At 56.0% G+C, this 25,113-nt stretch overlaps 1 protein-coding gene across 3 annotated transcripts in view; it reads right to left on the minus strand.

Moving 5' to 3' along the window:
* Window positions 1-1,611: 1,611 nt before the first annotated feature.
* The window catches only part of NUDCD3 (NudC domain containing 3), a 62,336-nt gene continuing 38,834 nt past the window's right edge, over window positions 1,612-25,113 (minus strand). Inside the window, exons 4-7 of one of the 3 annotated variants that reach the window (XM_023250121.2) lie at window positions 12,489-12,632; window positions 5,020-5,208; window positions 2,727-2,955; window positions 1,612-1,731 (exon numbers count right to left, since the gene is read on the minus strand). In XM_023250121.2, the coding sequence (XP_023105889.1) occupies window positions 2,845-2,955; window positions 5,020-5,208; window positions 12,489-12,632 (444 nt within the window). In that variant the 3' untranslated portion in view covers window positions 1,612-1,731; window positions 2,727-2,844. Of the gene's footprint in view, window positions 1,732-2,726; window positions 2,956-5,019; window positions 5,209-5,863; window positions 5,961-12,488; window positions 12,633-25,113 lie in introns of those variants that run through there. The other 2 variants (XM_023250122.2, XM_045052086.1) reach the window with 2 other exon arrangements.

A 25,113-nucleotide genomic window follows, 5' to 3' on the forward strand; every position in this document is an offset into this window, starting at 1 on the left:
TGAGCCCCGGTCTAAGGTCTCCTGTCCCCAGGCCCCCCTGTGGCTGCTATCAACCCCTCTGAGGACAGCACACCCTGGATGGCTCTGCACTTCCCCACTACGGCCCACCGGGGGCCACACCCCAGGCCACAGGATGGTCTTGACCTGGCCAGCTTCCTTACTACTCTGCCCAATGGGTGGGCTCCCCCTGGCCTCTGGCCCCACCATCTCTACACCTACACTGGAACCCCTCCTTAGGGAGGAGCCCCAGGAGAGCAGCTGGCCCGGACCCAGATTAGGAAGTGGTCAGCCACATCTCAGGGGCCCCTCTTGGAACGTCTGGGCTGTGGGGGTTCCGTTGGCAAATGACGCCGGGGACCTAACCCCTACCTGCAGAGTGCCCGGCCACTGCCAGGCCAGTGCCACGTGTACAGCAGAGGCCGGTGGGCCCCGCAGGGCATGGGGCAGGAGCGGGGACTAGCTCCAGCCTCAGGGGTGTCACCTCTGCAGGCCTCCCACACTGTGTGGACCGAAAAGAGCCCATCCGGCTTTGGTAAACAAGCCTGGGAAGCAGGAGGCCAGGCCTGGGCTCCTTCTCCAGGATGGAGGTCTCAGGTCTGCCTGGCAGGACACCAGTTACCCAGGACGGCCACGTCAGGCTGCCAGGCTTGCTGTCCACAGCAGGGGTGTGCCCCCATCCCACTGTGTGACCCCCTCCCCTGGACACGAACAAGACTGAGTCCCGGGAGCCCAGACTCTCCCGGCATGGGCTGCCGTGTCCGCGAACCTGGTCCTGTCCCCTGACCCCGTCCAGGAGGTGCCGCACTCTGGCAGACCTGCGTGGGCAGGCCGACCGTAAAGAACCCCGCCAGGTAAGAACACTGCCAGGCTGGTGCGGCTGGGCGCTTGGGGAACAGAGCCTGAAGTGACAGAGGTTAACTCCCCACACCTCCACCCCCTGAAGCCGTGACAGTGTCAACACAGGACTGTGGCGTCCCCACTATGTCCACATGAGCGCCAACCTGCTGTCCAGGGGACTCACAGGCAGCAGCTGGGCCTGCCCGTGGGGCAGACGTTTCTGGGCACACATGTCCTTGTGCAAGAGCTACGGCCCCATGGACGCATTTCCACACAGATCGCGGACCCTGTTCCCCCTCCCACTCACCTTGGGGCAAATGTGAAAGATGGGGCCACTCCTCCCTGGCGGGTTATCTCTGGCCCTGGGCATCTGTGCGTAATGGGGTCACGTGCCCCCTCCATTGGTTCAAAAATCGCAAACCAGGAAACAGCGCCAGCCCTGCCCACTGAGTGCGGTCCCCCCCGCGACAGAGTGCACAGGAACATGGGCGTGAGGGTCCACTGGCCACAGTTTGGGATCTCTGCTCACCCTGGATTTCCAGAACCTGCCGCAGACAGATGGGGGCCCTGCAGCTACAATCCTTTTCTCTTGATCCAAAACTCATCAGATTTCCGAAAACCACAGGTCAGAGACCAGCCTGGCTCACAAGACACTGAGGCGTTCTCCACTTTGGTGTTTGCAGTGGACATGAGCCAAGGACCTTGTGGCTGGAATCCCAGAAACCTCCACACACACACAGACAACGTCTCAAATGACACACAGGGACCCTGAAGTGCTTAAATACAGATTTATTGCAAACAGACACTGGAGAAGGGGGACTTTGCAGGCAGGCACCCCGCGGTTCCTCGGACCTCCGCTGACGGAGCTCAGTAGCCGGTCTGCGGCTGCCGTGTCTAAAGAGAGAAAACACGCAGGCTGCACGGGCTCCAGGGCCCAGGCCAGCAGCGAGGGGCAGAGGACGCCCAATGGAAGGGCAAGGGTGGCCCAGCAGCAGCCACATGGACGGGTGCCTTGGCCCCACCGGCCGCTCCCAGACGCGGGTGGGACATGGTCACAGCAGGCAGGGTGGGCAGAAACGCAACACTGAAAACAAAGTCGGGCAAAGGAAGACACGTGACCACAGAGTCCACGGCCCCCCCATCTCCCAAGTAGCACACCCTCACCAACAGTTTTCACACGCGCACGTCAACACACAGGCGTGCAAATCCGGGGGGCCTGAAGAGGGGTCTCAGCAGCTTGGCGATGCCCTCGATGGCACCAGAGCCACCTGATGCCTGGTCGATCAGGAGACTCAGGGGTTCCCCACCCACTTCTGGCCACCCTGAGCCAGAAACCTGTCCCTACACGACTGTGACATGCCAGCTCCCAGCTACTCAGGTGAAAGGAGGGGTCTCCTGAAGGACCACCCCCAGAAGGAGTCCTTCTCCCCAGCCCCGAGGGCAGAGCCCACAAGAGTGGCCCACGGCGACGGCCACGGGCTGGCAGAGCAGAGGTGGCAGTGGCCCTGGGCTCAGTGGAAGAGGAGGGGCCGCCGCATCGTGGTCTCTGTGATCTCCCGAGGGCACCCAGTCGGCTCTCTTACAAGGACCGGGTCCACAGGAGGACATCAGAGGACAGTTCCTGCTGCACCTGTGGCCCACGTCCCCAAGCGGTGACCAAGACCCCACTCTGCTCCTCGACGGGTCTGAGCAGGCAGCGGACACACACAAAGGCCAAGCGAGACCACACGTGCGTGCCCAGAGTCAGGTCAAGGCTCAGACCCCGTGCCCCCTGCACCTGGGGGTGCTGGCCCAGCACCTCCCCCCCCGCCCCCCCACGGGGAAAGCAAGCAGAGCGCGCACAGCAGCGAGAGGAGAGCGGGGGGGGGGGGGGCCAGCGGCCCGCTCACCCCACGCTGCTCCGGAACAGTCTGGAGATGCGGGGCTGGGAGCCACGGGTTCACCCTTGAGAGAAAGGCTGGCAGGGGCCAACCAGACGGCGAGCCCCTGCAGGAGGGCGCCAGGGCGCTAAAACTGCACGGCCCCCGGGGAGATGTTGAACATGGCTGGGTCAAACCGCTGGCCTCGGAAGGGAGAGCCTTCTGCGTCCCACCCCTTCTTCAGCATCTCATGGACTTTCTACAAACAGAAAACAGACACAGAGGTTAGCCGCACAGCCCAGAGCAGTGCTCACTCGGCCTCCTCCACGGGAGGACCTGCCTGGGAGACCGCAGGCCCCCACACACACGCCCACACACAGGGCAGGGGGAGAAACCCTGGTGTCCAATGAGGCTGAGGGACTGTCCTGACTGGGACCACTCTTCCCCGTCACTAAACCCAGCGGAGCAGGGGCGAGCACATCAGACTCGCACCAGGGACCTGGACACCAGCCCCAGCCGACACAGAGTGGGTACGACGGGCCCCCCACCCACTGCTTTAGCTCCAACTCCCTCCTGCCACCCCCTTTCAAGCCCTCTCCTCAGTCACACTCTCTCCACGCTGGACATGACTTGCTGGGCCCTGCGTCTCCGGGGTGGGCCCTGAGCCCACTCCCCACACCAGCCCTGCCCTGGGCCCTCACAGGGAGCCACCAGTCAGCCCTGCTGCATCTCTGGCCCCACACATCACCCTTCTCCCAGGGACCAGCTTTCCTCCAGAGGCCACCAGTTGAGCTGTCCACAGCTGTGCGCGGCTTCAGGACCTCTGAGCCTCCCCTGCTTCCGGCACAGCCCGCCTGCGGCCCTCGCACTCTCCTTGTGGCCCAAACCCACCCCCCACACCGTGCTTCCCCCATGGCCGCGTGCAGGGATGGCCCTCGTTTGCACATACTCCTCCCCGAATCCCCACCAAGCCCGGGCGCGTCCCAGACAGCAGAGCCTGTGCCACTCATTCACTAGCGTCTCACCCGGGAAAGGGGCACATGTGGCCCCTGGCTCCCTCGTGCCTGCTGAAGGTGCCCAGAAAGCATCGCTCGTGCCCCGGGGCCAGCATGCTGTCCAGCACACAAGTCCGTCTGGACTCCCCTCCAACTCCAGGCACAGAGCTCATCCCACGAGCCGGCGGCATCTTCAAAGCTCTTCAGACACTTCCCCGTCGGCTGCCTGGCCTTGGGCCTGTCAGCAAGGGTCTCCTGCTCCCCCTTGGGCCTGAGCACCCGGCCCCCTCCCGGGCAGCAACCCTAGACCCTCCCTCGGGGCCCACGTCCACACAGCTTTCGTCCGCCAGCCACAGGCGACCGTCACGTGACTAAACTAGCCCGGCTGCTAAACTCGCACAAAGACAAGTCCCCTGCCCGCAAACTCCATGGTCACAGCCAAAGACTCGGCCCAAGAGGTACCGAGAGCCTCCCCTCCTGCCCTGTGAGCCCTGGTGATCAGGGAGGCCAGCTGAGAGAAGATTTGGAGACTGGGGGCAGGAGCCCACTCCGGATGCAGCAGTCAGCGCTCCAAGTGACCCTCGCAGGAAAGCCGGCTGCACGGGGATGAGGGGATAAAGACAGGGCAGGCAGAAGGGACACACCAGCAGTGGACCCCCAACATCGGCAGGACCACAGTGAACGCCCCAGGACGCAGAGGACACCTCCGAATCTCAACGCCACTGGGAGGCTCCTGTGTGTGACGCACGTGAAAAAAGAAAACAAACCCTAGGATGTGGGTGGCTGTGGTGCCCAGCAACACCCCTCACCTGTCCAGTCCCCATCACACTGGGGTCCTGGTTCCCAACAAGGGGAGCAAACAGTAACCTGAGAAAGGTGACCCTTTCTTCCGCTCTTGAGAATGAATGAATGCACCCACCCCACCCTTTTCTCTGTCCCCAGCGTGGGCCTCTGTAGACAAGGGGCCCCTCCCGCCGGCCCCCCAGACATCTCAGGCCTCTGACATTTGTTCCAAAGGGACTTGGAAGGAGGCCTCACGGGGCCCCTGGTCAGACTCCCATGAGCCCTGTGGGAGGGAGAGAGCTAGGGTCACACGTGGAGTTACCGCATCTGTGTGGACCTGCCCGTCGCGGCCCCACCACCTGGGCTCTGTCCAGGTGTGGAACACGCGCCCCATGCTAGACAGAGACCAGGCGACCGGGCTAGAGCAGCCTGCGAGGACCCAGCAGACAGCCAGCTATGCCATGGCAGGGACAGCCCCGCCACGCCACCAGCCCCCACCGGATCTTCCCTGCCCAGCACAGCCCCTCCCCCACATGCCCCCTTACCAGCTCATGGCTCTGCGGCTTGCCCTGCAGCTTCTGGTGGTAGTCAAAGGTGAGCCTATCCAGCACCGCATGCTCCTCCTCGTCCACCGTGGCCATGGAACGCTCCTTATTGATCTTGTCGATGTCGATGTGCTCCTCACCCTCCAGGACCGCGCTCCACCAGTACTCACCCACCTTGTTCAGGCTCACCTGGGGCACATGGGGCAGGGGGGAAAGGGGGGTGCAGAGCTCAGTGCATGTGTGTGTGGGGCACCGGTCAGGGGGCACACTGGGGGGGGGGAACGGGGCTCAGTGTATATGGGGCACCGGTCAGGGGACACATGGGGGGGCCGGGCTCAGTGGGGGGGGGGGGCACCGGTCAGGGGGCACATGGGGGGGACGGGGCTCAGTGTGTGTGGGGGCACCGGTCAGGGGACATGTGGGGGGGCCGGGCTCAGTGTGTGTGTGTGTGGGGGGCATCGGTCAGGGGGCACATGGGGGGGGGCTCAGTGTGTGTGTGGGGGCACCAGTCAGGGGGCACATGGCGGAGAGCAGGGGGCTCAGTGTGGGGGACAGGGCACTAGTCAGGGGCCCGGGGAATCAGGCCTTGCCCCACCCCCCACATCCTCTCTGAAGCCCAGGACCCCACCCAACCCCCCTCACAGCCTCCCTGCACCACCAGGGATACACTGGACCCCAAACAGGAGCCTCTATCCACATCCTTCGGCCCGGCCCTGCCGGCTCACCCAGCACACGCCAGTGTCGGGACTGCATACGGGGAGGGCCCAGACTGCACGCCTCCTGGGGACTGGTGGCCAAGAACTGACAAGTGGGCGGCCCACTCTCCCTCACACTGTCCATTTACCATCCAATGGCCTGAAACCCGTCATGACCCAAAGGGCCAGGAGGAGAGCAGATGTGACCAGCCAGCAGCCAAAGCAGGTCCACGTCGGGGCAGCACCCTGGGAAGAGGGTTACTGGCTGGAGAGCGATCATGACACCACAAACCCAGACCTGGTCCCCACCAGTGACATTTGCGAGGTCCCTGAGAAGGATTCGGGCTGTGGGCACTGATACAGGGCGGGCCACAAGTGAGAGGATCACAGCACGGTGACAGCGTGGCATCAACGTCAGCACAACAGAAATAAGCCTCCCCTCTTCCGCACCGACTGTCCCAGGGGGCGTGGGGCTCTGAGCGCCCCCACCTGCCAGCCCAGCAGAGGAAGGACTTCTCCCCGCCAATGCCGTGGTCTGCATGTGGGGTGGATTTTGTTTCCAGATGCTCCGTTCAGCTGGCTTCTTATGGATTCTGCTCCTCAGTTTCGGCCTGGGGACCTGACCCGGCCAAGGCCCCAACACTGAGAATCTTCACTGAGGTGCAAATCTGTGTTCCTTCCAAAGCAACGAAAACCTCCCAAGTGGAAGCGTACTCCATCTTCATCGTTCCTGGAGAGATGCCCAAGGTGCTGATCCATCTCGGGTTTCCTCTAGGCTCATTCTGTGTTCCCTCCGCTGTCACCCTGGCTGGGGTCTCTGCAGACACCCTGGAGGCCGCCGCTCCAGGGGCCAGCCCTGCCCTGCCCCAGGCTCCGCCGCTGGCCCTTCTCACCCGAACCACACGCAGGGTGTCTGGGCAGGTGTGCACGCATGACCAGGCCCCGTGCAGCCTGGGGATAGGACGGGCTGATGCTGCACACAAAGAACCCAGTGGGCTGCACTGCCCGCGCATCTTGGGTCCACGCAGCAAGCACTCCCGGGCCCTTTGCAAACCCCACAAAAACCAAGACAATCCCAACACCACCTTTAAAAAAATTCTTTTTGAGGTGAAGCTCACAGGAGGCGCCTGGGTGGCCGTTGGTTGAGCGTCCAACTCTTGATTTCAGCTCAGGCCATGATCCCGGGGTCACCGGGTGGAGCTCTGCACTGGGCTCTGCACTGGTAGTGTGCCGCCTGCTTGGGATTCTCTCTCTCCCTCTCTCTGTCCCTCCCCCACTCATTCTCTCTCTCTCTCTCTCTCTCTCAAAATAAATAAACTTCAAAAAACTAAAGTCAACGAGTCTGTGTCAGTGCATATACAGTGTTGTACAGCCTCCACCTGTATCCGGTTCCGCAAGGGGGTCACCACCTCAAAAGGAGCCCTGTGCCCGCAAGCAGCCCCTCCTCCCGGCCCTGAAACACATCACGTGTCTTTCAGTGCCCCGCCTCTTGCACTCAGCATGGTGTCCTCGAGGTACATCCACGTTGCAGTGGCCAAAACAAGACGGCGCTGAGGAGACGCCCTTGGGACAGAGCTCGAGGCCCTGGGTCTAAAGGAGCCTAATGGCTCAACGTGGGGTTTTGATTTTTCACTGTAACATTGTTACTTTCCTAAAAATCAGGTTTGTGGAGACGCCATGTGGGGGTACGTCCTGAGCCCCGACAAACACACAGCCACACAGCCAGCAGCTCCGGGTCACGAGTCCTTGACGACCGAGGGTGCAAGCACCTGTTCTCAAGTTTCTCTGCCATCGTGGTTTTTTGAACATTTTACTTGCAATAATTCCAAACACATCCGTGCGCTTTTCCCCGGACCTCCCAGCAACATGCTTTATCATCACGAGTCTGCACACAAACCCTCTCTGTTTAAGGACATGCGTAACACACAGCAAACTCCAGGATTTTTTTCTGAAACACCTTGACCCTTGACCCCTGATATTTCCATGAGGGCCTCCTTCCTCTACTAGAACTGCAGCTCACCTTCCCTCCAGCACGGGATGTGCGCTGGGGTCCTGTCCCCACTCAACTGGAACATTCCACAGCCTCTCCTAAAGACCATTCTTCATTCGGGGTTTGTCTGGTGTTTCCTCCTGATTAAACTCAGAGAAGCGTCCCCAACAGGACACAGCAAAGGTGACGCTGTGCCCTCCTAGCATGTCCCCCGTTTAGGCACAGATATCATGCAGCCACATGCTCTGTGCATTCCTCCTTGACCCCATCTTCCCCACACTGGTGGCAGGGGCCTCCTCCTCCTCGACAGCTTCCTCCTGGACGCCCAGTGTTTCAAAGGCCCCCACTCACTCCCGTCCCCAACTACACTGGTGTTCAGTCCCCTGGCTTGACAGGCCGGCAAGCTCACTGCCACCTGGTAACATGCCCCCCCTTACCTGGCCTCCCTCCAGGATCCTGTACAGACTGGGTCCCAGACCCAGAACCAGCTTCCTGAAATGCCCTCACAGAAACTTCAAGCTCCACATGAACGAGCTTATAACGCCCACAACCTGTGCGGGTGAGTCACCACCTCTGCCTCCCCCACCCCCCTCCATGGCAGAGCCGTGTCCAAGCAGGCGGCCAAGTGCCTGCTGAGGTGCCCTCTGGACAGTGCAGGCTGGGGAGGCATCCATGAAAGCTAGGGACAGGGGCTCCGCGGAGGCGAGTCAAGCCCAGGACAGATGACAGGAAGTTGCCCTCTGCAGGCGCTTCTGTGAGGGGATGGGGATCCGCATCCAGAACCTTCCAGAACCTGCCAGAGGCGCACCATGAGGGATGGGATCCACATCTAGAACCTGCTGGAGGCGGTGCCATGATGGGCAATCTCCTGGTGTTCCATGTTGTCCACAAGTTTTTTAAGCTTACAAATCAAAGCACCACGTGGGCCAAACAGGACAGGGCCACAGTGTGTGGTGCAGGTGTGGGGGAGGTGGGAGGACCCACATGATGAAAGCACAGGGCAGCCAGGTGGTGCTGAGCGGGGTCTCTGCGAGATAGAGGGACGGTATCTGGGTCCCCTGGGAGCACGGCCCACCGGTCCTGTCAGCACATCCCTACTGCCCTGGCCCCCCGCCCCCACTCCCTGCTGGGGCTCAGGGACACCTGTGGTGGTGCCAAGGTGCTGACTGTCCCAAGAAACTCCCAGGACCCTGGGAGATGAGAGTGCTGAAAGCCAAGAGCCTGCATTTCATTCTGGTGACTGGTTTTCAGGCTTCCGGCATACACCAAAATGCTAACATTATTTAACCTGCATTTGGGAGGAAGAAGGATACGCTCTCTGTGACACTGGTGGCCACCAGCGAGGAAACAGCAACGGGAAGGCCCTTCCTGAGAAACCCACATCCCCACCAGCAGAGGGAGAGAGAGAGAGAAAGGAGTGCAGGGGGACCAGCAGTCAGGACACACAGGGACCCAGGTCACCACAGAAACAGCGCAGGGGGGGAGCCCCTGGCAAACGGCCAAGGACCACAGTCAGCCTGCAACTCTGCTTCTGAGAACTGAACTTAAGGACCTAAGTCAGTCATCCAAGCACGCGGAGGCACAGCATGTACACATGCTCACCCCCGTGTCCCCCGAGCAGACACGGGCCCCAGAACACCCTGCACCTGCTGAGCCAACCTGAATGGCTAGAGGGTCAGCTGATGGACCACCCCCGCCTGGGGTACATCTCAACCCTCCACCCCCAGACCCTCCCCCTGGCCGCGGCCCCCCGGCCCTCGGCACCGAGCCACCAGCACCACCTGGAGGGGAACCGAGGACAGTGTGCCGGGCGGTTCTGGGACAGAACGGTCGGGGGAGGCGCTGACTTCACGTCTCTTGCCTGAGAGGCATTCTCGAGTGTGGGAGGGAGGGAGGCAAGAGCTGTCATCCGGTTTTAGCTGCCGCCCCTGCCTGCTCCGAAAGCAACCACTTTGGCGAGGGGGGCGGCTGGGAAGCAGGCGGCCTCGACTGTCAGGAGGTCAGGGGCACGGACCAAGGACTCTGTTGAGGTGAAGGCAGTCCTGGGGTGCCCACCTGCTCTGTGAGGCCCTCGTGGACACACTGACACCCGAAGCCTGTGCCACTGCCCCAGGGCAGTGGGGGACACTTGCCCTCTCCGGGTGAGACCAGCCGGCCCCTCCCAGGGGTCCAGGGATGGGCTGTGGCCCCAGTCTCTGCCTGTCTTCATGTTACTACTGGTTTGCGCATCCTCCTCTGTCTCACACTTCCCTCTCGTCTCCTGCGAGGTAGCACGTGCAGGTTCCAGGCTCTGGTGAGGACACCAGGGCATGTGGGGCCCTCTGCAGCCCTCAGGAGAGGGGCCCTTGACCATGTTCCTTAGCGGCCCACATGTCGAGAGTGACCGACCACAGCTCTCGGCCTCATCTCGAGGGTGAGGAACCGAGCTCCCATGGCTGATGAGGTTCCCAACGCCAGGCAATGCTGACCAGAGGAGGGGACCCGCCAGCCCTGCCGTCTGCCCCCGATGCCCGAGCGACACGGGCTTGTTCCCAGCAGCAAACACAAGCAGGGCCTTCACGTGTCAGAACAGCTGAGCCACGGTATCATCTCAGATGCATGACCCCAAACATCACCGACAGATGAACTATCAAACCCAGACTACGGCCTGTGGTCGGGAGCGAGGAGACATGGGGGAAAGACTGCATCCCATGGGCAGGACACGTTAGCCATGCCATGGCCGGGCTGAAGAGTGAGCTTGGGGACAGACAGGCAGGCGGTGAGGCCCGCACACACGTGGCTCCAGCACAGCCAAGCACTCTGCAGACAGTGGGGAGGGACCTGTCCGGCACCCGGGGATCCAGGGTTTCCACATGGACCCTGCTGGCAGGAGGTCCACAGGGAAAACTCCTCAAAGCCGTGTTCCTGGCAGCAACAAGTGCACCAGCTCCGGGATGGCGAGGGCGACCACAGGAAGGCCTCCAACAGGCCACAGGCACTCCTCCCGGCCCCGTCCTGGGCGTCCTGCAGCGGGAAGGCCGACAGGGAGGGAACAGGCAGGCTTCAGCTTGGGTGAGCCACTTCCAGGTGCAGGGTCCGTGTCCAGAAAGCAAGCTTCCAGAGAGTTTACCGTGTTACCAGGCCACTCTGAGAGGCCGGCCCCCTGTGTGCTTGCAAGTGGCAGCCGGGACAATGAATCACACTCCGGCCCGGCCACAGCCCCGCTTAGGCACACGCGCACAAAACAGAGACAACATGGCCACGAGGACGTCAAAGTCACCTCTGCCAAGCAAAGCCATTATGAGACGCGCTACCGAGTCATGAGCAGCATGTTTCCACAGCAGTGATGTCAGGTACACCAGTCACAGTGGCTGTGAGGCCAGCCTGTCCTTGTACGGACATGGTTTCGTGCATCCCAGAGGAAGTGTCAGGGCAGACAGACTGCATGGTGAGGGCTTCCCAGCCATGCTCCTCTGGGGAGCACAGCAACGGTACCACCAGGACTCACCCTGGCCACTGCTCTGGAGCCGCTGCACCCCTTGTCCACGGGCTCCGGCCTCACAGCTCCACCTGTGCCACAGGAGCTGCCAGCAGCTGTCATGGGGCGAGGGGCAAAGAGACCCTGACTGTGCCTCCCACGACCGTGGGAAGTAAGGCCGTCATCATGAAGGTATTTTGCAAATGAGAGGAGCTGGAGACACCGCCACCCACATGGCCGGGTGCAGGGATGGCTTTGGGGGGGGGGGGGGAATGGGAGGCACAGCCTGACGGCCAGAAGGGCTGAGCCCCAGGTTGACGAGAGGGAGGCGGTCTCACGGAGAGAAGCCTCGCAAGGACAAGGACGTGCAAAGCTAGGTTCAGAACAAGGGCCAAGCAGACCTGCCTGTGCTCTGCAACCGGTGTCGTCGTCATGCGGAGGGGCCTGTGCTCTGCGACCCGGTGTCCTTGTCATGCGGAGGGGCCTATGCTCTGCGACCCGTTGTCCTCGTCACGTGGAGGGGCCCCGTGTGCCAAGGGACTCCAGCACCCCAGCACTGACAGACCCCTCTCCACCCCACGGCCCTGACGGTCCCCACAGACAGGCTGGCCCGCTGGCACCCATCCCGCGGAGATGCAGATCTTCATAAAACCGAAACACACATTTTTTTGCTTTCTTCTTTCCTTCCTTTCTGGCACACGTGAAGAACGTGCCTTTAAAACCCTCAGGTTTTGTCCAAAGACCTGGTATCTTCCTGTCTGGTGAGGCACCCTGTGCCATACGAGGTCCCGCTGGGCAGCACCCACCGACCAGGCCAAGACCCTGAAGAGGGGGCGGAGCCATGGAAGGTTCCAGTAAACAGGGCACTGAAGCTCCTGCTGGGGCTCTGCAGCCCCGAGTGGCTCAGTGAGACCCCCGCTGTCCAACAAGCGGTCCAACTGTGCTCTGCGTCCTCTGGTGCAGCATCCCGGAAATTCAACCTGCCTCTCAATCCTCGCCTTACTTGACTCTGCCTCCGACATGACCCAGGACCTGGCAAGCGGGAGCCTCTGGGACCAGGGGTCACATCCAAGCGAGCTCTGCCATGCAGGGATGACCCTGCCAGGAGCCCCTCCATGCTCACCGAGTGCAGCCACCACGTGTGCCCGAGGACGGACCACCATGGGTCTCATGTTAACGTGGCTCCACTTCAGAGTGCCAAGTGGTGGGGGCCTGTAGGGCCGAGGCCAGCAAAGGCGCCCTGAGCGGCGCCCTAGACCGCAGGAACCCCCCCCCTGCCCCCAGCCCCCACTCCTTCCTGCAGCCCAGCATGGATGCCCACACTCACCAGAACGCACTTCCCAGGCTCCAGGCTCCAGAGGGAGCTCTCAGTATTGACTTTGTGGGTGAACTTCCCTTCCATGAGGACGTGCTCCCCAGCTTCCTCCAGCACGGCCACCCGGATGGAGCTGCTGCTCAGGGCCACTGAGACCTGGAACCGAGGAGAAGGGAGTCACCTGGCACCCTGATGGGTGCCCAGCACACTCCAAAGCAGGAGCCGGGTGCAGACCAGAACACGAAACAGGACTACCCGGGGGCAGCAGGCAGCTGGACGAAGTCCATCGTCCCAACCAAGGGACACCTGAGGAGGCCTGCGCATCAATCTCCTTCAAGTAAATATACTGCAAGTTCTGTTTCCACGTGCGCAACGATGACATGGGGAAAACCACTGGCTTCCCACCAAAGCCCCTGCTCCATCAGGGGACCGAGCCCCACGCAGCAGGCAGGCGTGGGTGGCGCAGCTGGGGTGTGCCTCCCTCTCCCATCCCGCCGTCTGGCAGGGGGCGCAGAGCCCCCCCACATGCCCTCTTCCAGGAGCTGCTGAGGCTGCACCGAGCAGAGAGGCACCCACCTCGCTGGCCAGCACCCAGTGCTCCCAAACCCCTGGAGGTTCATCAGATCACAAACTGGACGAGGAGAGCAAACCAGTCCTGTCCCTTTTCAAACTCTGAAATCTGTGTCTATAATGCAAAGTCTTTTCGTGACCGCACCTGAAGAATGCATCAGGTGAAGGGACACTGGAGGTGGGAACCCAGGCCTTCCTAAGGGTGGGCTCCATCCGGTTCTATGTGGAGGCGACACCCGCCCCCCCTCGTCCCCCCACCCCCCCCTCGCCCCCCCCACCCCCCCGCCATGTGACTCCACAAGTGCTCGTTAAACATAAAGTGTTGAAAACAAACTCTGAGAGTCACAGATAGATATTCAGGTTTGGCTGCTGTAACCTAACTGCCATAACCTAACGTGAAGTACCCTCAGGTGGAAGATGGCCCGTGGCAAGATGCCATTCCATCAACTTTGGCTTTCGGAGACAAGGAGAATTCCAGGCCGCGCCTGGGGACGGGTGAGCCACTGCCCACACGTGTCTGCACACAGGCTGGGTAGCATCCTGTGGGCACGACTGCCCCGCACCTAACCTCTGGGAGGGTTTACTGTCAACTCGGCCGGCTCCGTGAAGACACGGGTACAACCCGGCATTACCCGGCACCCAGCACACTCCTGGGGGATCCAATCACTGGCCCGTCAGATGTCCTTGACCATGAACCTGGGCTGCAGTGGAGGCACCCCAGGAGCAACCTCGCTTTAATAAAATCCTCCCAGCCGGCCTTACATAACCGTAATTTCCAAATTCGGGCAAGCTGCTCACGCTTCTGGTCTTGCACAACAGGGGATGGGCCAAAGCACCGAGGGGACCCAGACAGGACACGCTTCCAGTTCGAGATGTCACTCTGGGAGGGGTGAGTATGTCCCAGCCTCTGCGACCCACAGAAACAAAGCACAAAGAGGAAAAGCCCAGACGGCACAAGGGAGGAGGTGGGAGACCAGCACAGACAAGCTTCCAGCAGCTCCAGGGAGACCAGCACGAGCATGGGGACAGACAGTGTGGAGCAGGGACAAAAGATTGGTCTGCACCTGGGGGCCGTGGCCACCTGGGGCTTCCGGCTGGCAGTCGGCAGGCAGGGAGGGCAGATGCCAAGCAGCTCAGAGTCAGGGTCAGCCCAGGGATGGCTGTGCTGGGGAGGACCCATCAGAAAGGACAGAACACACCGTGGCCCAGACCAGCGCGGGGTGCCATCCCAAACACCCTGGTCAGCAGTGTGACGGGCAGTTTGTGGGGGCCATGTGGGCGGCCTGCCCCTCAGCCCTCCTAGGAGGGAGAGGAGCAGACCCCAGACCGATATGGGGAAAATCATCAACACCATCCCCTACCCTAAAGAATGTGGAAAATAGGTTTTTAAATAAAAAACAACCAGGGAACTCAGAATTGCATCCTGAAGGAAAATCTGCAGCATGGAACACAAAGACTACAGAACTAATTAGGAAGAAAGGAAATTCCAAAATATTTCCAATACACACCCTCAGAGAGATGAGAGGAGTGTGGAAGCAAAAAGAAACAGGAGAACAGAATGCTCACACATACTAAACACACAGAGGCTAAAATAAAACTCCCAACAGCAAGGCTGGAAAGCATCAAGGGAGAGACAAGATGCATCAGGCGGTCAGTGTGGCATGCCATAAACCACGGCAGCCACGGGACAACGCTCCAGAGTTGAAGGAAAACGTGCCTGCTGACAAAAAACCCACTGAGGGCTACACAGAACGAATGAAAGATGACTCACACAAACTCGTGGTTTCATAACCTCAGGTGTTTAAGGCCCCGAAAGTTCCCCAGGGAAAAAAAGTTTACTCACAAAGAACCTGAATGGAAGATCTCTAGAATCAGTTACACTGGATGCAGAAGCACAGGCAGGCCATGCCTTCCATCTTCCAAGTGGAGAATTTTCGTGAACTTAGATTTCTATTCATACCCAAACCAGAGAATAAGCAGAGGTTTAAAATAACTACATTTTAAAACATTTGAGATCTCTGGATTTATAACGTATCTTGAGAAAGTTCCTTGAGGCTAAACCACAGCAAAATGAGAAGAAAATTAAACCAAAGGAAGATCTCCCGCATAGCTTGGTGACCGCAGCTCACATCCCTGTCTCATGTGCGCAGGTTGCTAAGGCAGCAGAACTGAAACACTCCTCACACACACACAAAACCGTAACTACGTATGGCAAAGGAGGCCACCAAACCTGCCATGGTGATCATCCCATGATACACACGGACTTCAAATCAGTACTCTATACACCCGAGCTAGTAACAGCATTATATGTCAATTATATCTTACTAAAACTGGGGGAGGGGGAAGAGGAAGGTGCAACAGAGATCCCCAACATACTGAATTTCATCTAGAAGTGTGGTGAAAGGAAGCTCCTGGATGGGAGCTGTACAGAACTCAAACACAATCGGCCCAGGTTGGAATGAGAGGTGAAAGGACCTCAGGAAAGTGGTTTCTAGACAATACACTGTACCAGAGAGTCTGGGTGGCTCTGAGGTTATGATGAAAGCATACTATTTTTTACAAGAAAAAGAAAGCAAGAAACACACCAGCAAAACAAGAAGCTACACAAGAAATTTCCTACTCCGAAACAGAAAATAATGGAGTAAAACCCTGAAAAAGCTTTCTTCCAAAAAAGCAACAAGAACACTGGTGAAAACTGTCAATATGTAGTTTCCAAACTTTGGAAACTAACCAAAGGTTTGCAGGAATCCAGAGAGCATTTATGCAAGCAACACAAGCTTTGTGACCTTCTAACTTACCCTAGACCCATTCTCACTCTCCAGTCCCTTGGTAACCCGCGCTCCCAGCACAGTATGGCACACCTGAGAGAGCAGAAAGGGGCTGGGGCTCCTTCAAAACTCCATTCCTAAAGAACTGTGAGTACCTGTCCTGTGTGACAGTTCCCTGGGAGATCCCACCTGTTAGGCTGGTTTTGAATGGACTCAGAAAAGCCTTTTCCCCAGAGAGTGTTTGCTGCAAACAATTAGAGGCAAGTATTTTAATTTCACTGTGGACTGCAATAGTGGATAACAGCTGAGGCAAACAAAAAAACGCTGGGGAATACAATGTTCATGGAGGTTTTGAACATTTGGGCCACGTGAATGTGCAGGCCGTGTGCAAGCTTACGAAAAATCCTTAGGTGAGGCCCTAACCCCTCACCACCAGCTGACTTTGAGACTCTGCATGAGCAGGAAATGGAGGCTATGGCAGACTTTTCAACTGCGAGGCTAAGTGTTAAAGGCATGCCCCGATATGTACATGGAGCTCCATGGAAGAAAGATTCACTGGTTCTAGGTGTTTAAGAAAGTCTGTCCAATCGGGACACCTGGGTGGCTCAGTCGGTTGAACGTCTAACTTTGGCGCAGGTCATGATCTCACAGTTTGCGGGTTCAAGCCCTGCATCAGACTCTGTGTTGACCACTTGCTCAGAGCCTGGAGCCTGCTTCAGATTCTGTGTCTCCTTCTCTCTCTGCCCCTCCCCCGCTCACGCTTTGTCTCACTCTGTTTCTCAAAAATAAATAAATGTAAAAAAAAAAAAAAAAGTAAGTCTGTCCAATCATTTGCTGATCACTAAGCTCACCAAATAAAGACTTCACTGGCCACACATGATAAAGAATACACACTTTAGAAACTTAGTTCAGAAAAGTCATCAGGGGCAACTTGGGTGGCTCAGTCAGTTAAGCATCTGACTCTCAATTTCAGTTCACGTCATCATCTCACGGTTGTGAGATCGAGCCCACGTCAGGCTCTACACTGGGCATGGAGCCTGCTTAAGATTCTCTCTCCCTCTGTGCCCCTCCCCTGCTCCTGGGCTCTCTCTCTCTCTTTCTCTTAAAAAGACAGAAAGACAGAGAAGAGAGAGAGAGAGAAATAGAGAGTGAGAGACAGAAAGAGAAAGAGAGAAAGAAAAGAAAAAAAAAGAGAAAAGAAAAGAAAAGAAGTCATCAAACAAGAACTCCATCAAGTACCAACAGCAACAAACCATGGAGAAAAGGAGAGTCTGAGTTCCAGAATTACCACATTGTTAGTTAAAACGCCCAATTTTCAACAAAAAAAAATTATAAGACTCACAAAAAACAAAGACAGCCCATACACAATGTACAAAAACAAGCAAAATCTATTCCTAAGGAAGTCTAGACATGAACTTAGTAGAAAGTCTATAAATCAACTATGGTAAACACACTCAAAGAGCTAAAGAAAACCATGTATAAATAACTAAAGGAAAGTATGGGAACAGTATCTCATAAGAAAATCAAAAAAGAGATAGATATTACTTTTTTAAAAGAACCAAATACAAATTCTGGAATTCAAAAGTAACTGGGGGAAAAAGAACTAAAGCAAAAAAATCTACTAGAGGGTCTCAGAAGCCAATTACAGCAGCCAGAAGAAAGAACTGGAAAATTTGAAGATAGGTCAAATGAAAGTAGTCAGTCTGAGGAACAGAGGGGAAACAATGAAAAACTGAACAGAGCTTCAGAGACCGGGGGGATGGCAAGAAGCATGCCACAACGTGCATAATGGAGCCCCAGAAGGAAAGAGAAAAAGAGTTGAAAGAATATATGAAACATGGCTGAAAACCCACATTCAAGAAGCTCAATGAACTCCAAGTAGTATAAATCCAGAGGGACCAAGACCTAGACGCATCCAGATCAAACTGTCAAGAAAGCCAGAGCCAGAGAGAGAATCTTGAAAGCAGGATGTGAAGCCACTCAACACCAGGCATGCTCCTCAGCAGGTGCACCAGCTGGTCCGCCGCCAGAAACCAGGTTAGAAGGTGGTGGGAGGGAGTACTCAAAGGGTGAAGAGAAGTAGTGTCAACCAGGAATTCTATACCCAGCAACACTATCCTGCAAAAATGAAGGAGAAATTAAGACATTCTCAGAGTAAACAAACAAAAATCCTGAGGGAATTCACTTAACAGGCTCATCTTTCCTTGCACAGGCCCTGCAAGAAACACTAGCCGTCTTCAAGCTGAAATGAAAGGACACTAAACAGTAATTTGAATCCACATGAACAAATAGAGAGTGCTGGTAAAGGGAAATACAGAAGACAGTGTAAGTGTGCCTTTCGTTTGTTAACTCTTCTTCTCTCCTATTTGATTTAAAAGAACTGTACCACAGGGCGCTTGCTGTACTGGGGCGGGGTGCTCAGTCAGTTAAGCATCCAACTCTTAATTTCAGCTCAGGTCATGATCTCACATTTTGTGAGATCAAGCCCTGTGTCAGGCTCTGCACTGACAGTGTGAAGGCTGCCTGGGATTCTCCCCACCCACCCCGCCCCTCCCCTGCTCATACACACGCTTTCTCTCTCAAAATAAAAAAATAAACTTAAAAAAAAAAAAGAGCTGCAACACAAAGTAGCGGAGAACAGAAATTACCATATAAAACCCAATTCTGGGGGCGCCTGGGTGGCTCAGTCGGTTGAGCATCTGACTTCGGCTCAGGTCATGATCTCACGGTTCATGAGTTCAAGCCTCGCATCGGGCTCTGTGCTGACAGCTCGGAGCCTGGAGCCTGCTTCCAATTCTGTCTCCTCCACTCTCTGCCCCTTCCCTGGTCATGCTCTGTCTCTATCTCTCAAAAATAAATAAACATTAAAAAAAAATTTTTTTAACCCAATTCTGCATACACATTGAAGTTAAGTCTATATTGACTGTAATCCAGAGAAAACAATAAGACAATAATCCCCAAAATACAGTTTAATAAAAGATAAAGTAATTAAAATACTACACTAGAAAATCTCTAACACAAAAGAAAGCAGTCATGGAGGAAAAAAGGAACAAAAAATTTCAAAACGTACTACAAAGATCCAATAACCAAAACTGTGGTAGTGGCATAAAAATAGACATACAGATCATTGGAATAAAATTTAAAATTCAGTAATAAACCCATAAGCTTTATAGTCAGTTGATTTTAAACAAGGGTGCCAAGGCAATTCGATGGGGAAAAGAAAAGTCTCTTCAATAAACAGGACGGTGACAGGGATGTCTACATGCAAAAGAATGAAGTCAGAGCACTCCCTCCTGTCTTCTACAAACATGAACTCTAAATGAATCAAAAACCTCTATGTAGGAGCTAAAACCATAAAACTCTCAGAACGAAACAAAAACGTAAATATCCACACCATAGATCAGGCAACAGTTTCTTAGGTGTGCATGCGCAACCAAAAATAAACAGACAGTATGGTCTAGACTTTATAAAGATTTTTGTGCTTCAAAAAACATCATCTTCTTGGGGCGCCTGGGGGCTCAGTCGGTTAAGCGTCTGACTCTTGGTTTTGGCTCAGGTCATAATCTCACAGTTCTTGAGTTCAAGCCCCGCACTGGGCTCCGTGCTGAAAGCGCAGAGCCTGCTTGGGATTTCTCTCACCTCTCTCTCCGCCCCTCCCTGGCTTGCTCTCTCTCTCTCAAAAAATAAACATTTTTTTAAAAATTAAAAAAAAACAAAAAACCCATCATCTCTTGAGAAAGTAAAAAGACAACTCATGGAGCAAAAGAAAATATCTACAAATTATCTGACAAGGGTATAATATTTATATTTAAAAAGAACTCTTACAATTCAACAATAAAAAGAAAGCAATTTTTAAAAAGGCAAAGACATTGAATAGAAATTTCTCTAAAGAAGACATACAAATAGCTAATAAGCACATGCAAAGATGCTCAACACTATGAGTCATCCGGAAAACACAAACGGAAACCACACCGAGATACCTCCGGGCAGTCATCAGGAGGCAGACAACAGGTGACAACAGGTGTCAGGGACGTGGAACAGGAGCCCGCACACACTTCTGGTGGGTATGTCAAATGTTAAAGCTGGTGCGAGCACTTTGGAATACAGTCTGCAGCCCTTCAGAAAGGGAGCTAACTTTGCTACCGTGTGCACCAGGTACATACCCCTGAGAACTGAGAATGTGTGTCCACGGGCGGGGAGAGAGGGAAAGACAGGCTGACACACGTGGGTACGCAGTGGGAAGGGCAGAGATGCCTCCTCCCCTCCCTTGCCTCATCCCAAGTGACCAGGCCTGAGATGCCGGGGAAGGACCAGGGAGGCGGTCCCAATGTAGAAACAGAGGTTGAGACCACCCTGGAAAAAAATCTCATGTTCAGGAATGTCCTGTCAAAGGCCAGAGGCCATCACCCCAAGGTGCTGACAAGGACCCTACCAAGGAAGCCCCCATGAGATCAAGAGCACCCACAAGGTTGAGAGATGTGTCCCTTACTGAACAATAAATAAGGAAAACATGCAAACGCACTGTGTGGACACATCCAGAGAACACATCCACATTTACTAAGCATGATTAACCTTCCATCCCACCCAGGACCTGCTTTCAAACCCAGAGCACTCCCTCCTCACCAGCACGCCCACCACCCTTATCCACACACAGCGATCTGTAGCAGAGCCTTTCCTTAAAATAACATTTTTAAAAATCAACACTAGTGTCCATTTCCATTCTCAGTTTTAACTAATTCTGTTCAAGTTCTCCCTGTACTTTTTGAACAGGAGCATTTCTGGAGTGTCTCCACCTAATCAAATACAATAATCAACTTCCTAAGTGACAAAATTCATACTGTGTTAGTTAGGCTCCTGGTTAGTAACCAATGAGATAAGGCCCAGATCACCACACAGCAGTGCCTTCCATAAGAGAAAAATCATTTCATTTCCGTAACAGTTGAATGAGAAACCATTAGAATTTAGACGAAACTGCTCAAAAGGGGCAAGAAAATCCAAGTGGATTATAAGGCAGCAAAGGTTCAAAGAAGTTCCATCAAAACACAACCTACTCCTTTCTAATTCCAGATGCCACAAGAAAAGAGACTAATTTGACTACATAAAAATAAATTAAGTTCCCCAAGGAAAAAAATACCAGAAGCCAACTCAAAATATTAGTAACAAAATGAGGCAATAGGTCTGCAACACACACCACAGACCGGGGGCTGACCTGAGATTATAAAGAGCTCCTAGAAATCATTAGGGCAAAGGGCCTAAGGTCTAACCAGCACACATAAAAACATGCTTAACCATACTCCCAAGAGGAATACAAATCCACATACACCCAGAAGCTCCCTTTCCACCCATCCAGCTTCTACCACCCCCAAACCTGATGCTGTACCCCTGTGCACGATGACGACGGGAACGTGGATCGGTGCCCACCCCTTCGGGGGCCATCAGCAGTCCTGAAGGGATGCCGCACCCTTTGCACGTGTGACAGCGCCTCCCGGCATGCGTGCTACGTGGCACACGCACGTGCAGTACAGAACGCACCAGAGGGCGTTCACTGCGTCCCCATCTCCAACAGCAAGACATTGGCAATGACCGCAGTGCCAGCTACCAGGCGGGGTCAGGAACCGCCCGCCCCTGAACATGCCCAGGACGTGGCAGCACACACTCACACGTGACCCAGAAGCTCACGACATGGTGACTGAGGCCAGGGCGGGGACTGGAGGAGGACAGCTGGACAGGGGCAGGCCTTGTGAAAACGTCACATGTGAGCACCCTACTGCACACGCCCCTGCATGAAGTGGATAAAAAATGGTCCTGGGACCACAGCTCTTCCCCACTCGAGAAGGGAGCTCTGCTGCTCGCTCGCTTAGCGCTTGCAGGACAAAACCCACAGGTGGCCCCAACGGCTCAGGGCCAAGCGCCACAGCAGGAGCCTCAGTGCCAGTGCCGTGGTGGGAGGTTCCCGTGGCGAAGGCGCAGGACTCATCCTCAGCAAAGACCACGCGTGGTCCCCGGGGAGGAGGGGGGTCATGCATTGCAGCCGGGACTCTGTCTGCACGCTTTCGGCCAAGGGCAATGGCCTAACGGGGCAGGAGCGGCCCGGAGGCTCTCTCGTCTGCACAAGGGGTTGGCCTCAAAACTTCCGGAGCTCCACTTCCCGGCGGCCAAGTCCTGGTGTTCGGTGAGATGCCAGGAGTGACTGGTGCCGGGGGATGCCAGCAGGGGCAGAGGCACCTCCACCCCAGCGCAGACGTTCCCTGCTCCTTGGCACAGCGGGCGAAGGGCGGCTGAGTGCACTCACTCCTGCTCGAGGCGAAAGCCTCTAGAGTTTGGCTCTAGATTCACCAGCAAAAAGGCCACAGGAAAAGGCAGGACCCTGGCCGCCAAGGGCAACGCATGCGCTCTCCTCCGCCTGCTGCACCCGAGCACCAGCGCAGAGGGACAGCGGTCGCTCTGCTGCTGCTGCTGGCACCAGTGACCGCCAGGCAGGGGGCCCGGGGACCCCTGCTGCCCCCTCATGTACTCGCAGTGCCACCGGCACACCCACCACCATGACTTCACCACTGGACCGCTGCGACCACAGCCACCACCTCCACGACGATTGACAGGTGCCACAGTCAAAACCCTAAAATAAACACTGCTGACAGGTAGCTGTGACAGGCACCTCGGGGAAGGGCTGGAAAGCAGCCAGTCCAGAAAGAAACTGACTACTCCAAAGGAAAAACCCCTGAGACCAGCAAAAGCCAAGACATCCAAAATAAACCTATTGCTAAGTTTTAAGTGAACTGTAGGTAAAACTCTTAGATCACTAAAAAACGTGAGAGGCCACAGAGTTTCACAAGAAGGTTTCAGGGGGCGCCTGGGGGACTCAGTCGGGCTGATCTCAGCTCAGGTCTTGATCTCATGATTTGTGAGTTCAAGCGCCCTACATTGGGCTCTCCAGAGACTGTTTAGGATTCTCTCTCCCCCTCTCTCTATCCCTCCCCTGCTTCGGTATAGGAATAACGGGGAATTTGATGATTGCCAAGAGATTATCTTAAAAGTTCCCATCACAAGAAAAACAGTGTTACCACGTGAGGTGACAGGTGTTCACCAGACTCACTACACCGATCATTTCACAGCACAGACATATATCAAATAGCCATGCTGCATACCGGAAGCCAGTATGCCTATATTACCTCAATTTCTTTAAAAAAAAAAAAAAAAAGCCGTAACATGGACCAAAAATACTCCTGAAGAAGATAAAGAAAACTTGAATCACGTCAGAGATGAAGCCAGGCCGGCAGAAATACGGTCATCAGGTGTCATAAAAATGCCAACACAGAAATCACCTTCTTCCAGCACCGTGCTGGTCTCGCAAATGCACCAGCGGCCGACGCACCGCGGGCAGCCACCACTCCCTGGAACTGCCACACCAGTGCCGGCTGTCACTGCCTGCACCCCACAAGGTCAGACCCAGAGCAGCAATCTTGTCCAAGCCTTGGGGACCATCCCATGCTCAGTCAAGGTCTCAGGAGGGAACGAGCACAATCCAGAACCACCCTTGGTGAAAGTAAGGACATATCGAAGTCACGACACATGCATCTGACCCCCAGGTGCAACAGCCTGTCCCCTAGGGGGACACGATGAAGGGCACAGAACCCTCAAGACACAGGGCTTGGGGGAGAGTCAGCATGTATGTTTCCTGGGGTGGGAAGTACAGCCAGAGACCAGGTGATCTGGGTCTCCAGAGTCAAAGAGAAAATAACCAGTTTCAGGTTAGGCCTGATACAAATTCTCCTGAAGAAAGTTCCAGAAGTTTGTGGAGAAGTAGGAAGATAGGAAGTGGACCAGGAAGCTGGAGCTATCTTCAGCAAAGTTTGTAGCCAGCGCTTTTCTTAACTGACTTACCTGCATACAAGGTAATCCCAACACAACATGACGCCTGCCCCACCGGGCCCCAGAGAATGCTGGGCCAAATCCCCCCGCACTGGAGCCCCAGAGGACACTGGGAAAAGTCCCCCCTCCCCCGCCACTGGAGCCCCAGAGGACACTGGGCAAGACTCCCCCCCACACTGGAGCCTCAGAAGACACTGGTCCAAGTTCCCACCAACACTGGAGCCCCAGGGTACACTGGGCAAAGTCCCCCCTCCCCCCCACAGGAAGAATGGCCTGCACCTACCAACACAGGAGGGGACATGGTCATCAGAGCGAGATGCTGTGTGGATGACCCCTGGTCATCAGGTCTAACGCAGACCTTGAAGTCCACGTGACAGGGGTCACCGTGCTCTGGTGACATCTCTGCACACAGGTGGGAAGAGGGCGGAGGGAGAAATGAGTGGACGCAGTGCTCCAGCTAGCATGGCCCAAAACCCCTGACCCACAACCACATGGAGCCAAGAAGGCTCGGGGCTCCTGCCTTCCCTCCCGACACTGGTGGGAGTGCAACTTCTGGGGACTGCCTGGCCCCTGCCAGTGTCCTGCGCACGGTTGGGCCCGTTCCAGGTGCAGCCTGGGCAGTCTAGGGTCAGCACCTCAGGACAGGGGCCCCAGAGGGACTAGCTCACCGCCCAGCCTGGTTTTCTTCACACACAGCCAAGCCAGCCAAAGCTGGTGCCACTTCACACGGCAGTCATTTCCAGAAAATGTAGGAGCTAGTCATGTATAAGCTCTACTTTGCATGTTCTGGAACCTTCTCTTTGAAAGAAGCCAGCGGCACTGCTCTTTGAAAAGCTTCAGAGCTTTTCAGAGCTTCAGAGGCAGCGCACCTGCGCTGACCGCAGTCATTCACACAAGTTCCCAGAGCGCTCGGTGATCCCAGGCACAAGTGAGGGGCACCTGTGTCACTTGGGGGGGGGGGGGGGTGGTGAGGAACTGCTTGGCCCCGCCATCTCGCCTACGAAACACGGAAGGCACTGCTTACCGCGCAGGCTGAAGAGTCTTGTGAAGACAGAAGCAAGAATACAGCTTCTCCAGCAAACAGCACTCAGGGGACAACCTCACAAATTACATGGGGTTTTTCCTTTAAAGTGAGGCCTCCCTACGTGCACGACTACTGAGTAAACATCTCTCTCTCTCCCCATCAAAGGTTACATTTCTACTCCTGCTCTCAAGTAGAGACACCAGCTAAGGCTGTGAGCACCCCTGCTCAGGCCGACACCCCACCCCCACCCCCCACCCCGTGACCACCCAGTGCTCCAGACAGCACAGGCCCAGGAACCATGGGCCACTGCACAACCTGGGGATCTCCACCCTGCCTCTCCAGGCGCCTGCTCCATCCGTGAAATGGGCGTGACATGGATCACCCTGCCTCCCTTGTCAGGCTTTCT

The sequence above is a fragment of the Felis catus genome, chromosome A2, assembly GCF_018350175.1.
Source record: "Felis catus isolate Fca126 chromosome A2, F.catus_Fca126_mat1.0, whole genome shotgun sequence".
NCBI classification, from domain to species: domain Eukaryota; kingdom Metazoa; phylum Chordata; class Mammalia; order Carnivora; family Felidae; genus Felis; species Felis catus.